The sequence below is a fragment of the Protopterus annectens genome, chromosome 9.part0 (genome assembly GCF_019279795.1).
Source record: "Protopterus annectens isolate FY-2018-M chromosome 9.part0, PAN1.0, whole genome shotgun sequence".
Taxonomy (NCBI): Eukaryota; Metazoa; Chordata; order Ceratodontiformes; family Protopteridae; genus Protopterus; species Protopterus annectens.
In genome coordinates this window covers 948398660-948413119 of record NC_056743.1, presented here as the reverse complement: position 1 = coordinate 948413119, position 14460 = coordinate 948398660, and the positions used below count along the sequence as shown (strand labels likewise).

Here is a 14460-nt window from a genome sequence, read left to right as displayed (position 1 = left end):
GAGTTGTGTCCCTATAGAGATGCACACAAATGGCCACACACACACACACACACACACACACACACACACACACACACACACACACACACACACACACACACAAACACACAAACAGACACACACACATATATATGCAGCCTGAGTTGTGTCCCTATAGAGATGCACACAAATGGCCACACACACACACACACACACACACACACACACACACACACACACACACACACGATCACGGGTGCAGACACGCACACACACACAAACACACATGATCAAGTGTACAGACACACACTACACACACACACACACACACACACACACACACACACATATATACATATACATATATATATATATATATATATATATATATATATATATATATATATAGATATGCAGCCTGAGTTGTGTCCCTATAGACATTCACTCAAATGTTCCGAGCAGGGAGAAGAAAAATCTGTGGAACAGGACATTTACAGGGTCAGAAATGGAAAGAAGCACCAGGCCAGTCACAAACTCACACTTTGAAGAAAATGTGGGGGTATGGGCAGGAGAATTAATATGGAATATTTCCAAATATAAACTGTCTGCAGCTGAGACTTCTTTATTAAACAGAGGTTTAAATTTTTTACCTTCAACTAAAATGGACATTAGTGAATTTCTGTTATGCCTACGTATGTTTACTAGAAATGTAACATTGAAACAATTTGGAAATGGCAATGAGGCAAGGGATGTTCAGTTTAAGAAAAACAGTCTGTATGTACCCATATTGCCGCATAATATAGAAACTTTCTTAAAAGCTTGTGAAAATGCCATTTATAGCACAAGAAACAATAGTTTTTTAGAAGAAGGAAAGTATAATTTGACAAAGAGTGAGCACAAAGCATTGTGTGACCTGCAGACTAATGATAGCCTAGTTATAAGACCCGCTGACAAAGGGGGACCAGTGGTGATATTGAATGCTGACTTTTATAATACAGCTATGCAAGAAATCTTATTGGATCCAAATGTATATGTTGAAGTACCAACAACAATTGTGTTTGAAATGAGTGAACAGATTGCCAGTACCTTATATGAATGCATGTGTATGGAACTATTAAGTAAAGATCTTTTTAATTATTTCACTGTTGAAAATCCACTCATACCTCATATCCATGGCCTTCCCAAGATACACAGAGACCCATATAACCCAAAATTTAGACCTATAGTAGCAGGGGCAGGATGGCTAACAAAACCCATCTCTATATACCTGGATAAGGAATTGAAGACAGCACTCAATGAATATGTATATGTCTTGAAAGACACAGAACAGTTTTTAGTGAACGTTTATGGGGCAGTGAAGCAAATGGGAACAGCAGATACGGGGATGCTAGCCACACTAGATATAGTGTCTTTATTTACAAGTATACCCAATGACCAGGGGATACACATGGTGAAATCAGTGTTGACAAGGCAGGGAAAGTTCTCTAATACTAAGATAGAGTTTCTCTGTATGTTACTAGAATTGGTACTAGAGCACAACATATTTATGTTCAACGCATATGCTACAAGCAGTTGTCAGGGGTTGCCATGGGCACAAGTTGTGCCAACACATATGCAAACCTGGTTATGGTTAACTGGGAATATGAACATCTGTTAGGTAATCCCCAAATAGACTTTTATAGGTGTTTCGTAGATGATCTTTTTATTTTTTGGAAAGGTGATGGTGAACAACTTAAATCCCTGTAAGCATACCTAAATACTACTAGTGACTTTTTAAAGTTTACGATGAACTGTTCTGAAATGAGTTTAGACTTCCTGGATGTTACCATATACAGAGAAAATGACCAATGGTTTACAAAATTACATAGGAAACAATGCTACAGACCATCTTTTCTACACAGAAACAGTATGCATAACCCTAAGAGTTTTCCTAACATAATCAGAAGGAAGGCAATGATGCCTATGTTGTCAAGAGGAAGTGTATAGAAATGAGTTAACTAAGCTAAGAACAGGTTTCATTAATAGGGGGTATAGTGAACATGAAATTGATAAGGTGTACTATAATGTACACAAAGAAAGGAAAGGTAAAGCTAAGCTGTACTACTCTGACAGAGCATCTAGTGACAGGGTAGGTATCAGGAATAGTGTATTATCACACATTCCGATGGTTTTACCACATACAAGAGATGTGAAAAGGTTTGAAACCATCATACAACAAAACTGGCATATTTTGTTACTAAATGAGGATACTACCAACATAGTGGGTGGACAACCACATTTTACATTTAGAAATAAGAAAAATCTGAAACAGCAGCTTTGTTATCCAAGGATACCTACTCTGATGGATAACACAGTGAATGGTACCCATAGATGTGGAACATGCGCACAGTGCATTTATATAGATGAATCAAGGTTTTTCAAGCATCCTGAAACAGGGCATCTATGGGAGCTAAGGAATTCTGCTGATTGCAATACTACGAATGTAGTGTATGTAGCTCACTGCACAACATGTTTCCATTTCTATGTTGGCAAAACTAACCGTCACCTTAGGGAACGAATAAGGGATCACCTTTACTGCACTAGAAAAGGGCAACTGTATAGTGCCTTGGCTAAGCATACATTGGATAAGGGGGATGACCATATATTTTTATTTCAGGTTTTACACATTCAGAATGTCAGCAATATGATGGGGGACATAGTCAATACTACTGAAAATATGGAAATAAAATGGATTTTGCATTTAGGAGCACACAGAGATTTGGGTTTGAATGATAGTGTTCCATTGAAGTCAGTGCTAAAATCTAGAAGGTTAAAATAAAATAAATAATAATAGTATCTTAACAAGAGAAGAATACATAAACACATGCAGGGCTTTGGGTCAATATGACAGTATTTCCTGAGCTGTTTCTAGCATAGATATCACTAAAGACAAGTATTTGTTGAGATGTATATTTAAAGCATATGTTTTTATTAGGTGGACAGCATGTGTATTTATTAGGCAGAAAATATGTATTAAGTTGTTGAGTGTGTACTCCTTATATTTTTATATAAATGTACATATATTTTTATGCTTATACCCACACACACAAGCAGTTACTAAATGGGCAACACGAGTATATGTATTTATTCACTGACTTTTTATGTATTTTATTTATATTCATCCACATGTTCATTTTGTGCATGTGTTTTTTAAACAGTGTCTTTCTGACTTCAGCAATTAACTAAGGGCAAAACGTAACCATAGTAATTAATTGATTGCTGAGTGCTGAATTATCTTTGAGTGGTAGGATCGGTTGTTTTAGTAATGAATTAAAGTATTTAAGTGCTGTTGCTGTTTGAATGAACTGTCTAATGAATCAATGGTTACCATTGCGAAAGCACTCACCATTTTGTATTAAAAAAGAAGATTTTACTTTGTCGTGGTTCAGTTTCTTTATTCCAGCTACCTTCCTACTGGGCAACTGTGTTTCAAAATTTTCTGTTTGTATTGAGGCACCATCCTTGGTGAAGGTAAAATGTTGCTTAAGGCTAGGGACATACCGCCTGAGACACATAGTCCAAGAGCTCAGTCATGTCTCTCTTCATGTAGTCTGGAGAGGTACATCTCAAGTCATTCACATCAACATGGACTATGACGGAGTCATAACAGTATCTATTGTTGAGAGACTTGAGTGCATGTGTGATATGGCGGATCCTGGACCTGACAGACAGCTGACTGTGACCATTTCCTTATCCAGCCTGGGGAGAGTGACATCTGTATGTCTCCTGATGAATCACCTGTGTCTAATATGTTTGGTTTTGTGTTTTGCCTTAAGGGCTTGACAGGTGAGGTACTGGTGTGCAAGCTATTATGTGTATTGTGCTGTGCAGAAGAAGTATCATGTGTAACGTGCTTGTGTTTGTGTTTGGGAGGTCTCTGGTATTTAGATATGTTTCTGGTGAGGACCTCCGCATATGTAGTTATGTGCAATGTGGATTTGGGTGGAGCAGGAGGTGAGATGTGCATGCTGACAACCCGCTCATTGTCATATGTACTGAGTGTTGTGAGAGAGAGCATGGATTCAAGGTTCTTAATGTAGTTGTATCTCTCACGTGTTGAGTTTGTGTGGACTAGGAGTAGAAGATTGTCAGTGAAAATGAGGCAGTTGCTACTCTGCCTCAGGATGCCCATGTTGACCAAGCTGGCTGGAGAAACTGTGAGAAATTGTCTTTCCATAGTGTTAGGTAAATTTATATTGTCAGGAAAAGAGGTCACACTTAGGAATGGCTAGTGGATAAGAGGTGTGTTGGTACCTCTGAGGCTAGGCTTAGTGTTCTACCTGACAGTAGAGCAGGGCCATGAAAAACCTCTGGAGGACCACAAGCAAAGTGCTAAGGGAAAACTAAACAATCAAAATGTTTGCATCTATAACCACCGCTATGCAGCAGTGCACTAGGGTGTGCTACACACAAACAAGCACAAACACGGGGGCTTAAATAAAACAAAAAAATAACCCTTTTAACTCAAACTAGCCAATAAGGATGATCTCTGAGCTCTAGTCCAGTCACCTCGATCAGATGGGACTCAGACAGCACTCTCCTCCCACAAGGGGGCAGAAAGGCCTTAACCAACAAAGATGGCTTGTATTTGATGCACAGAAGTTACAAAACAGCATACCTGGAAATGGGCTATGCTACAGCTGAACTAGCACAGTATACAGTAAAGTATGGCAAAACACGGTTCAGACATTTCAAACAGACATTAGGATGCAAATACAAATTAAAAGTGCAATATAAGAGCAAAAACAGGCACTTATAGTTAGTTGGAAACAACGGATGCCTCAGATCTTTCAGTATCTCAGTGAAGAGCTGGTTTTGGTGCTCAAGTGACACCAAACAGTCTAGATTCAGCAAGTCTGAATCTGGCCTGTGCTATAAAATGCAGACATACTAGAAATTCAAAGTGCATTTGATTGTGGCAGAAGGTATATGGACACAAGTTTATCAAAGCCATGCTATGCATTTTATTCTGTATACATTTTTCCACTCCTCAATAAGACATTCAAATCCAGCTCATAAAAGCTGGGAAATTACTAACCACTGAAAAATTGTTTGTATACTGCTATGTTCATAAAATGTGGAAGTGACATGATTTCTATTTTTGAATGTGTCTGTGTACATACCCAGTATTTGTTTTGTTCTCCTCGGTGTCCTATGTCTTCTCCCCACCTAAAAAAGAACATTAAAATAAGTAAAAGAGCTCATATTACATATCTGCAAGATCAGAAAAAATAAATGAACATTCAGGTATTCAGGTATTCATACACAGTAACAATAAGGTAAGTCCTTTTTTCAGATATTTATAAACCTCTTATAGCTGAATGATCATTTCTCCATTTTTTTTGTCTTGATCCCACCTCCATTTTGACTACACAAAGAAAAAGTTTAATTTCAAAGCAATCAAAGCTGAAAACACAGTACCACTGCTTGAAGAACTAAAAACTGTCAGACTTACTGGTCCTGAAAATCTTCTCCCGTGATTCTTATTCCCATATATGTACTTTACAGTCCCTCCCCATCTTTACATTTATAACGTCCGCCTAACTCAAAACATCATGCCTGATATCTGTAAAATGGCCATTGTTAACCCCTCCCCCCACTATGAACCCAACCTATGCTACTTACTTCCATCCCATCTCCATTCTTCCCACACTTAGCAAAATCATTCAAAAATTTGTTTACAATCAGCTCACCCATTACAATTCCCTATATCATCTACTATCCTAAAAAATCAGCATGGAGTCTGGCCTAGTAGAAGAACTTCATCTGCACTCTGGACACTTACTGATAACATCCTCCTGTCTATGGACAAAGACCTCCTTACTGTAGCCATCATTATTAATCTCACCAGAGTTTTCAGTCTGTTTAGCCATAACATTCTGTTAGGTCATCTAACTGAAATTGGAATTAATCCAGATACAGCTCCCTGGTTTAAAAAGGATATTTCCAACTGGCACTTTCTTTGTACAGTTTCAAAACACCTTCTCTGCTTCCACCCCTCTCCTTAAAGGAACCCCCAGGGATCCATTCTGGCTTCCTTCTTTCTTTCCATTTTCATTAATACGGTACCACTTGACCTCCAAACTTCTCTCTACTTTATGCTGATGACATTGTCTTATTTTATTCAAACCTGACCTCCTCTGCCATACAAGAATAATTACAAGCTGACTTCCTTTCTCCCATAGGGTCATAAGATCAAAGGAGATTACTAGACTTTCGACCCAGAGGTCATTTTAAGCTTAGCCATTTCATCACAATGTAATACCATGGGAGTGATGGATGCGTTTAAGGTGGAGGTGGGTTACATCAAGGATCAGCTCTGAGCCCTTTCTTATTTGCAATGGTGATGGACAGGTCGACAGACAAGATCAGACAGGAGTCCCCGTGGACTATGATCTTTACAGATGACATTGCGATCTGTAGTGAGAGTAGGGAACAGGTGGAGGAGACCCTGGAGAGATGGAGATATACTCTAGAGAGAAGAGGAATGAAGGTCAGCAGGACTAACACAGAATATATGTGTGTGAATGAGATGGAGGATAGAGGAATGGTGAGGATGCAAGGAGTAGAGGTGGCAAAGGTGGATGAGTTTAAATACTTGGGGTCAATAGTTCAGAGTAACATTGAGTGTGGAAGAGAGGTGAAGAAGAGATTACAGGCAGAATGGAGTGGGTGGAGAAGAGTGTCAGGAGTGATTTGTGACAGACGAGTACCTGTAAGAGTGAAAGGGAAGGTCTACAAGAGGGTAGTGAGACTAGCTATGTTATAATGGTTGGAGACAGTGGCATTGACAAAAATGCAGGGGTTTGAGCTGGATGTGGCCGAATTAAAGATGTTAAGATTTGCACTAGGTGTGACGAGGGTGGACAGGATTAGGAATAAGTATATTAGAAGGTCAGCCCAGGTTGGAAGGTTTGGAGACAAAGCCAGAGAGGCACGATTACATTGGTTTGGACATGTGCTGAGGAGGGATGCTGAGTATATTGGGAAAAAGATGCTAAGGATGAAGCTACCAGGTAACAGGAAAAGAGGAAGGCCTAAAATAAGGTTTATGGATGTGGTGAGAGAGGACATGCAGGTGGTTGGTGTGACAGAGCAAGATGCAGAGGACAGGAAGAAATGGAAACAGGTGATCTGCTGTGGCGACCCCTAAATGGAACAGCCGAAAGAAGATGATGTAATACCATAAAAATACTAGTCAATACCCAAGACTGCATTTAGTGATGACTGCCCATGTCCAGGCAGGTTGTGGGCTCTATCCCTGGGAAGAATTTATGGTGTCCCATCCACTCATCCAGGTTCCTCTTGAACAGTTTCATAGAGGTGCTCTGTTTCACATAAATTGGTAGCCTGCTCCAAAGATGCAGCAGTCACTAGGAAATAAATCTGTCCCTCCAGCATGTCCTATTGAAGTCACATGCCATATTTAGGTCCCTGATATGGGTAGCCCTAGTCCTGCTTGATTTAAGGATATGCAACAAGTTTATTAGGTTTGGGTCTGGGATTGCTCTGTAGGCCAGGTATAAGTCTACCCTAAGAAGTCTATATGATGCGGAGTGTAGTGACAGAGACGTCAGTTGATCTGTGTAGGGGACATGCTGGAGCCCGCTGATCTTATTTGCTAGAAACCTCTAAGGTCTCTCTAATGGCTGCAGGTGCTTAATATGATACATGCCAAACTGGATGTTATGCTCAATTATGGGCCAGATAAGTGCCGAGTGTATGGGGGTTGTAACTTATTTTGCTCTTAAGGCAATTCCTTTACTAATCAGGTGCACTACATAGAAAGCTTTCCTTACAGTACACATGTGGTGGTCAAATTTAAAGTCAAAGTCAACTTGTAAACCCAGGTCCCTTACCACTTCATGAGTACTTAGGGGATTGTTGTTGATTTGATAGTGTGAGTGGACATTGTTTGTGCCAAAGGGAATGATGATGCATTTCTTTGCATTCAGTTTGAGACTGTGACTAATACACCAGTTGGTCTGCATGAGGCCCTCCTGGAGTATACTGACATCATTTGGGGATCCAATGATTGCACCCAGTTTGCAGTCACCTGCAAACTTGGTCAGCCACAACCCTTTAGTTTTGACCTGAACTTCTGTGAAGTATATATCATACAGTAGGGGGCCCAGCAATGAATCCTGTGGCACCCCACTGGTTAACAGGTCTGCTGGTTGATCTAGAGTCTCCACTTTGATATTGTGTGTCTGGTTTGCGAGCCAGCTGGCAACCCATCTTACAATGAAGGGGTTTACATTTAGTTTGCTAAGTTTATTGGTAATTTCTGAATGTGGGATTGTGTCTGAAGCCTTCGATAAGGCGAGGTATGATGTGTCAATGGCCTTGGTCATATTTACAAAGAAATTCACCAGATTTAATAGGCAGGACCTGCCCTTTATGAAGCTGAATTGGGTCGGATCTAGGGTTTTCTCCTATGTCTTTATATATGAGGTTCATAGTGATACATTCCATAGCCTTACAGATGAGGCTGGTCAGGCTTATGTGTCTGTAATTCCCTGGGTATGTTGCTAGGCCACCATTGTGGAGGGGAATAACTGTTGCAGTTCGCCGTTCTGCAGAAATGAAGCCTATGTTTAGGCTATGATTGAAAAGGGTACCTGTTGGTGATGCTAGTTCATGGTTTAGTCTGTTTAGAAGACAGGCTGGGATGTGGTGTGGTCCCATAGAGGCTGTGTGTTTTTGCCTTAGACAAGGCTTTGAGGACCTGCTCTTCAGATATGTAGTGTAGGAATTAATAACTAAAAGCTGATTCTGAACACGTCCAAAACTAAAGCAATGATATTTGGTAACTCTGCTAAATGGCAGAATAACTCTCAATTACTTCTTATCCATGACCATGTTGACAACCATATCCATCAAGTCATCTCCTTCAAATAGTTTGGTATGTGGGTTAACCCCACACTGATCTTTCACTTTCACTTAGAACAAATATAGAAGAAAATCAATTCCATCCAACTTTGGCCATATAAAGTTTCCCCCTTTCTTTCCAGACCAGCAAGCAATGCCATACGTAAAGTCATTCTACTAGCCAAGCTTGAATATGAACTTCCATTGGTTGCAGCAGCATCCAAGAAAAACTCCTCCACCAATCAAATTATAAGCAACTCTATCTGCCATTTCATTGCCCTCTCCCATAGAAATAAATATTGTATCACACTCAACAAAGCCAGATGCATACCAGTCCAACAATGTGCCAACCTGCTTCTTGAATCCAGACTCTACATGGTCCTAAATAGAACTTTACCTCCAAACTATTCAGATGCCCCCCCATTACAATCTAAGAAGACTTATCCACACTGGTCCACTTCTTCATAGAGCAAGACTTCATTGCATCAGCCATGCCTTCTCCCTTCTTGGTCCCAAAATCTGGGAATCCCACCCCACTACTCTTAAAGACCTCACCTGATACCCCTCATTCTGTGCTCAGCTTAAAGATCACATCAAGTCTGAATCAGTTTGCAAATGCTTTCCCTCTAGACACATCACCTAATCCCCACTCTCCCCTTTACCAGCCAGGCACCTTTGTCTTCCTCATATAATTTCCCTACACTGATACTTGACTGCACTTTCTCATTGTATATATTTCATACAGGTACCTTCTGTGTGCTCTTAGCATACTTATGCTGTCTTTTACACTTGTTCGCTATCCCTTCACTACTTCAGTTTCTTCTTCTTCCCTCTTTGATCTAACCATTCCTTCACATTGTCCCTTATACTGTGTATGTTGGTAATATTACTGTTACTGATTCATTGCACACAATGTTTTGATTGTATTCATGATACTTCTTGTGAACTTGTTTTTCTATTGTCATTTATATTTGTTTGGGCTGAGACTGGGGCATGTCCATCTGTGTTAATGCTCTTTACTAGTTACCAACTTGAATGAATTAACAAATAAATAATATAAATAAATAACATACTAATCAGTGTGCTGGTGCACAAGGCATGCATGGGGGGTTAAATGTTACAGGGAGAGAGAGAGAGAGAGCATATAGTAAAGCAGCGGTACATACTTTGCATTATAATAGGGGGGTACAGCACTGCACCACTATATGATGTACATTATATAGTAATGTACAAAACACTCACTGGGACCTGGACATTACACATACAGTGCACAACATCACAGCAGTATGTACCTGTGATTATAGTGGTGCAGGATGCTTTCACGGGGAGTTAAATGCTACAGGCAGAACACATGGCAATGCAGCAATATGTATGCTACATTATTATTCTGTACTAGGCACTTTGTGGGGTCAAAACTAATCAAAGGGCATAGATCAGAGCAACACTATGTGCTCTACATTACAATGACACACAAAGCACTCACTGAAAGTTAAACGTTATGCACAGAATCCACGACCATGTGGGACCATTTACCCTACCCTACAACTGTGCATAAGTCACTCGGGGGAAGTTAAACATTACGTTTAGAGTACAAATCCATAGAGTATTGTATACCCAACATTATAACTTCACATGACACACAGAGAGGAAATTAAGATTACATGCAGATTATAAAGCCATGCAACACTATATACCCTGTGTTATAACTGCTTGCAATGTGCTTGGAGTTTAACACTAAACACAGGTCATATTTCAGTGCATACCTCTCAACTGTACAGATTTTTGCCTCATAGTTTTGGTGTGTTCCTCCTAAAATCTGTATCTTTCTGGCAAATAGGTGAGGATTGAAGTCATTAAATAATGACATACTTTTGAGTTTAAGACTGCACAGCCTTCAGAAAATTCATGCTAATGCAAAACCTATTATTCTATCAACTTTCTAGGTTTGTATGAGCAATATTTAAAATCTGTCCCTATTTGTCCCCCTATCATTTTAGGCTTTGTCCAGATTTTTTGCTCTAAGAGGTTGAGCAGTATTTACCCCATGCAAAGACCCTTAGTATGTGCATATGGGGATTCATTACTGCATACTGACTGCAAAACAGAAGTGTGCATCCTACCTCTAATTGATACAATAGGCCCTGGGGGAAGATAAAGAAATGTTTCTGGAAGAGCACAAAGAAGAGTAGAACCTGTGAAGTGTACAATGTGTACAGTGTGTGAGGGAAACACATTAACACCTTAGGACACAGGGTAAAACAGCACTCTGTATGTTACATCCTGATATTGCTGTATGTGGCAATGCAGCCTAATGTATGGGTACCTAATAATAAGAGAGCAGAGTGAAGCTGGGAATGGGATAGCAGAGCACAGTACTTTTCAAAAATATATTGAACTGTGTAGTGCCCACTGACTATGCATGCATGCTTCCTGTTCATCATCATCTCATATAGAATTTGAACTTTATCACCATACATGCACTTCATACTACTACATTATCTGCAAAATACAATGTTGCACAGTATGTTGTGCCCACATCTGATCTATGTGTCTCCCTAGATGCATTTACTGAAAAATACATCACAATACATCCAAAGGATGTAAATCCACTATGCAGTAGACCTTCATATGCACCTGCTATAATGTTGTGTAGTATAGTAGTCATAAGCACAGGCCAATGTTTAATACTAATATGCCAGGACTCCTTAATGCATTGTGATAGTCATGAAGTACAAAGCCTAACTGATACAAGTAACATGCAGGAACAGCTAGTGAGCACTAAACAGTTCCATATGTTTCCTAATGGTGCAGCTTATTTCTGCATGCTAATAAATGGTATACGCTATTCAGAGATGGTGTGTTAATTAAGGACCATTTGGTTAAAACTGGAAAATTAGCAATGAATCACTGAAACTTTTTATATTCTGACATATCAAACCAAAGAACCAAAAAATGGGCCAAACCTGCAGACACAAATAATCAATAAAAGAAGAAATGCAGGCGCTATATCTGTTATAGGAACCACATCCACACAACGAATATATGCAAAAAACAAGCTTTATTAACTCTACTAGTTAAGAGGTTTCATTCTCCAACAGGACGTCATCAGAACTAGTGTAAAACCAATTCTACACACTTATATTCTATAATTTGAGATAGTGATATGACTGTTGCAGTTCATCACTTAAAGAGATTACATCATACTAAACTTTAAAATAAGTATAAATAAAATAGAAATGAATATGAATAAAAATGGAATAAACACGTCACTAATAACATAAAATTGTCAAACATTGTTAAAATAACATGCAATTTGAGATTGTGTTACAGTAAAAAAGTGTTGTGCAATAAATATCAGCATAAATTTTATAAAGCCCATAAAATAAGCAAGCATTTTTTCTACTTTTTTCCCATGTACCTAAAAAATGTATTTGGAAATAATAGTGCAAAGAATACAATTTAGCTTTTTATTCATCCCAAGGGGTGAATCAGCACGTAATGTGATCTGCCATAAGGATTATTTATATCAATATTGCACTCCTATTGCCCTCCCCTTGGGTTATAAGGAATCGTTCAATGATACAAAAATAAAAATCCTTAAACTCCTGACATTCCACTGTGTGCTTATACAGTGCATTATGTTCATGCCTTTTCTTAATCTCATACAAATGATCATATATCCTTTTCCTAAGGCTTTTCTCTGTTTTTTCCACATAAAACAATTAGCATGGGTCACAAAAGGCTATATAAATAACCCTACCATCACACAATAATACCTTTCTTTAAACTCAGACGTACATTTATAAGTTTTAATTTTAAACCATTACTTAAATATTGTTCCAGTAAGTCGCGGTGGTACAGCGGTAGCGTTGTTGCCTCACAGCAAGAGGTTCTCCTGTTCAATTCTCGGCTGGAGTGCCTTCTGTGTGGAGTCTGCATGTCCTCCTCGCAGTCGAGTGGCCTCTGAAAGACATGCGTGAATGGGCGTGCCTTCCCTGAAGGTTCGGCGTTGGGCTGGCAACTTGGCACCATAAAAATCTACTGCCAATCATTAGCAGACCGGAGTTCTGCTGTGGCGACCCCTAACCGGGAAAAGACAAACAACTTAAATATTGTTCCACATTTCCTGGTCCCCAAATTTCTGTTAAGGGTTGTATTGTTAGAACCCTCAATACTGTTCATAATGGCTAAGCAGTCACCTTAGTAAGTCTTCATTACCTTTATGTTCTTATCATTCGCAAGTTCCTTATTAAAGATCTGTGGCTCACAACAACTTGGTGCAGTCACTTTTGAGAAGGAATTGGAATGTGTTTGAAAGTTTTAGTGATATTAAAGCCATTTTAGGGGAGAATCTCAACTTTATTGAATTTAGTAGACATCAAAATATAAAGGAAAGTTAAAATAAAAATATGCAGGCACATTCTAACAGTAGAACCCTTAATGGACAACAGTACCCATTTCTGAGTCCACTTGATGGCTCTTGCAAGACTGCTCATCAAATGTCATTACTGATTATAAACACATGGTAACCTGAAACAATATGTGTGTGCTCTGTTTCTCTTTTTAGACCTATATCAAACACGTTATATGATCCCACAGTTTCCCCTAGTTTCACCACATCTGTGTGTCCCATATATCTTTGAAAATTCTCCCACTTTTTACTTCCATCACATTATTCAGCACCTTTGTACAACATCTGCTACCTTTCTTTTAAAGAACCACTAGTGAGGCTTGTATCTCTTATTCTTTCCTGCATCGTCCCATGCCTTCTAAGATCTGTCTTCTTTTCATTTTGGGACGAGTCTTCATACATTCTGTTGGCAGGGAAAGACTACTAGTTTTTGTTTTTTTTTGTTTTTTTCTAGCAAGATAAGGAGCAACCCCAGTTACTTTGGTAATAACTCTTAAAAATTACTTTATGGTTGTCCCTTACATTGCTGCATTTTTTCCAATGTTTTTTGACATTGTAGCCCCATTTAAAGAATATTCAACTCATCTGCCAATCTTTCTGTGAAAACAGCATCCTTACATTACCCACAAAGTACCCGCCATGAGTCCAGAAATTGTGCCACCTTTGTTCTTATGCAGCAGTTTACAGTTTGAATACAAAGCACCAACTAGGACTCTCATTTATTACCTTCAGGGTCTTACGATCATCTCTCTGACTGCCTTGCTGATTTTACTAAGTTAATGTGACATTTTTACAGTAGCTGATTGATCTTATAATCAGCCATTATGCTAACTGGTGTGAGGTCTAACTATACATTAATATGTGTCCTGTTTCATACAGACACAGTCAAGTAGATACACAGGCACAAATAGACACACACACACACACACACACACACACACACACACACACACACACACACACACACACACACACACACACACACACACACTCATACCACAACCAAGGCACTGTTTCCTACTGTAACTTCCATTAATAGGTGACTCTGTTAGTACATTGATGGTCTTTTGAACAGCCACAACTGCAGACAGCTGTATGATTTTGTAGTGTTCCTTATTTTTGCAATTGACCTCACTATTGTGTACTTATTTCCCTACGCT

The 14460-nt window shown here is 39.1% G+C and overlaps 1 protein-coding gene across 1 annotated transcript in view; it reads right to left on the bottom strand.

Moving 5' to 3' along the window:
- TINAGL1 (tubulointerstitial nephritis antigen like 1) overlaps nucleotides 1–14460 on the bottom strand; it is a 527427-nt gene that overhangs the window by 10639 nt on the left and 502328 nt on the right. Inside the window, exon 11 of the mRNA XM_044083684.1 lies at nucleotides 5142–5187. Coding sequence (XP_043939619.1) covers nucleotides 5142–5187 — 46 coding nt within the window. The remainder of the gene's footprint in view (nucleotides 1–5141; nucleotides 5188–14460) is intronic.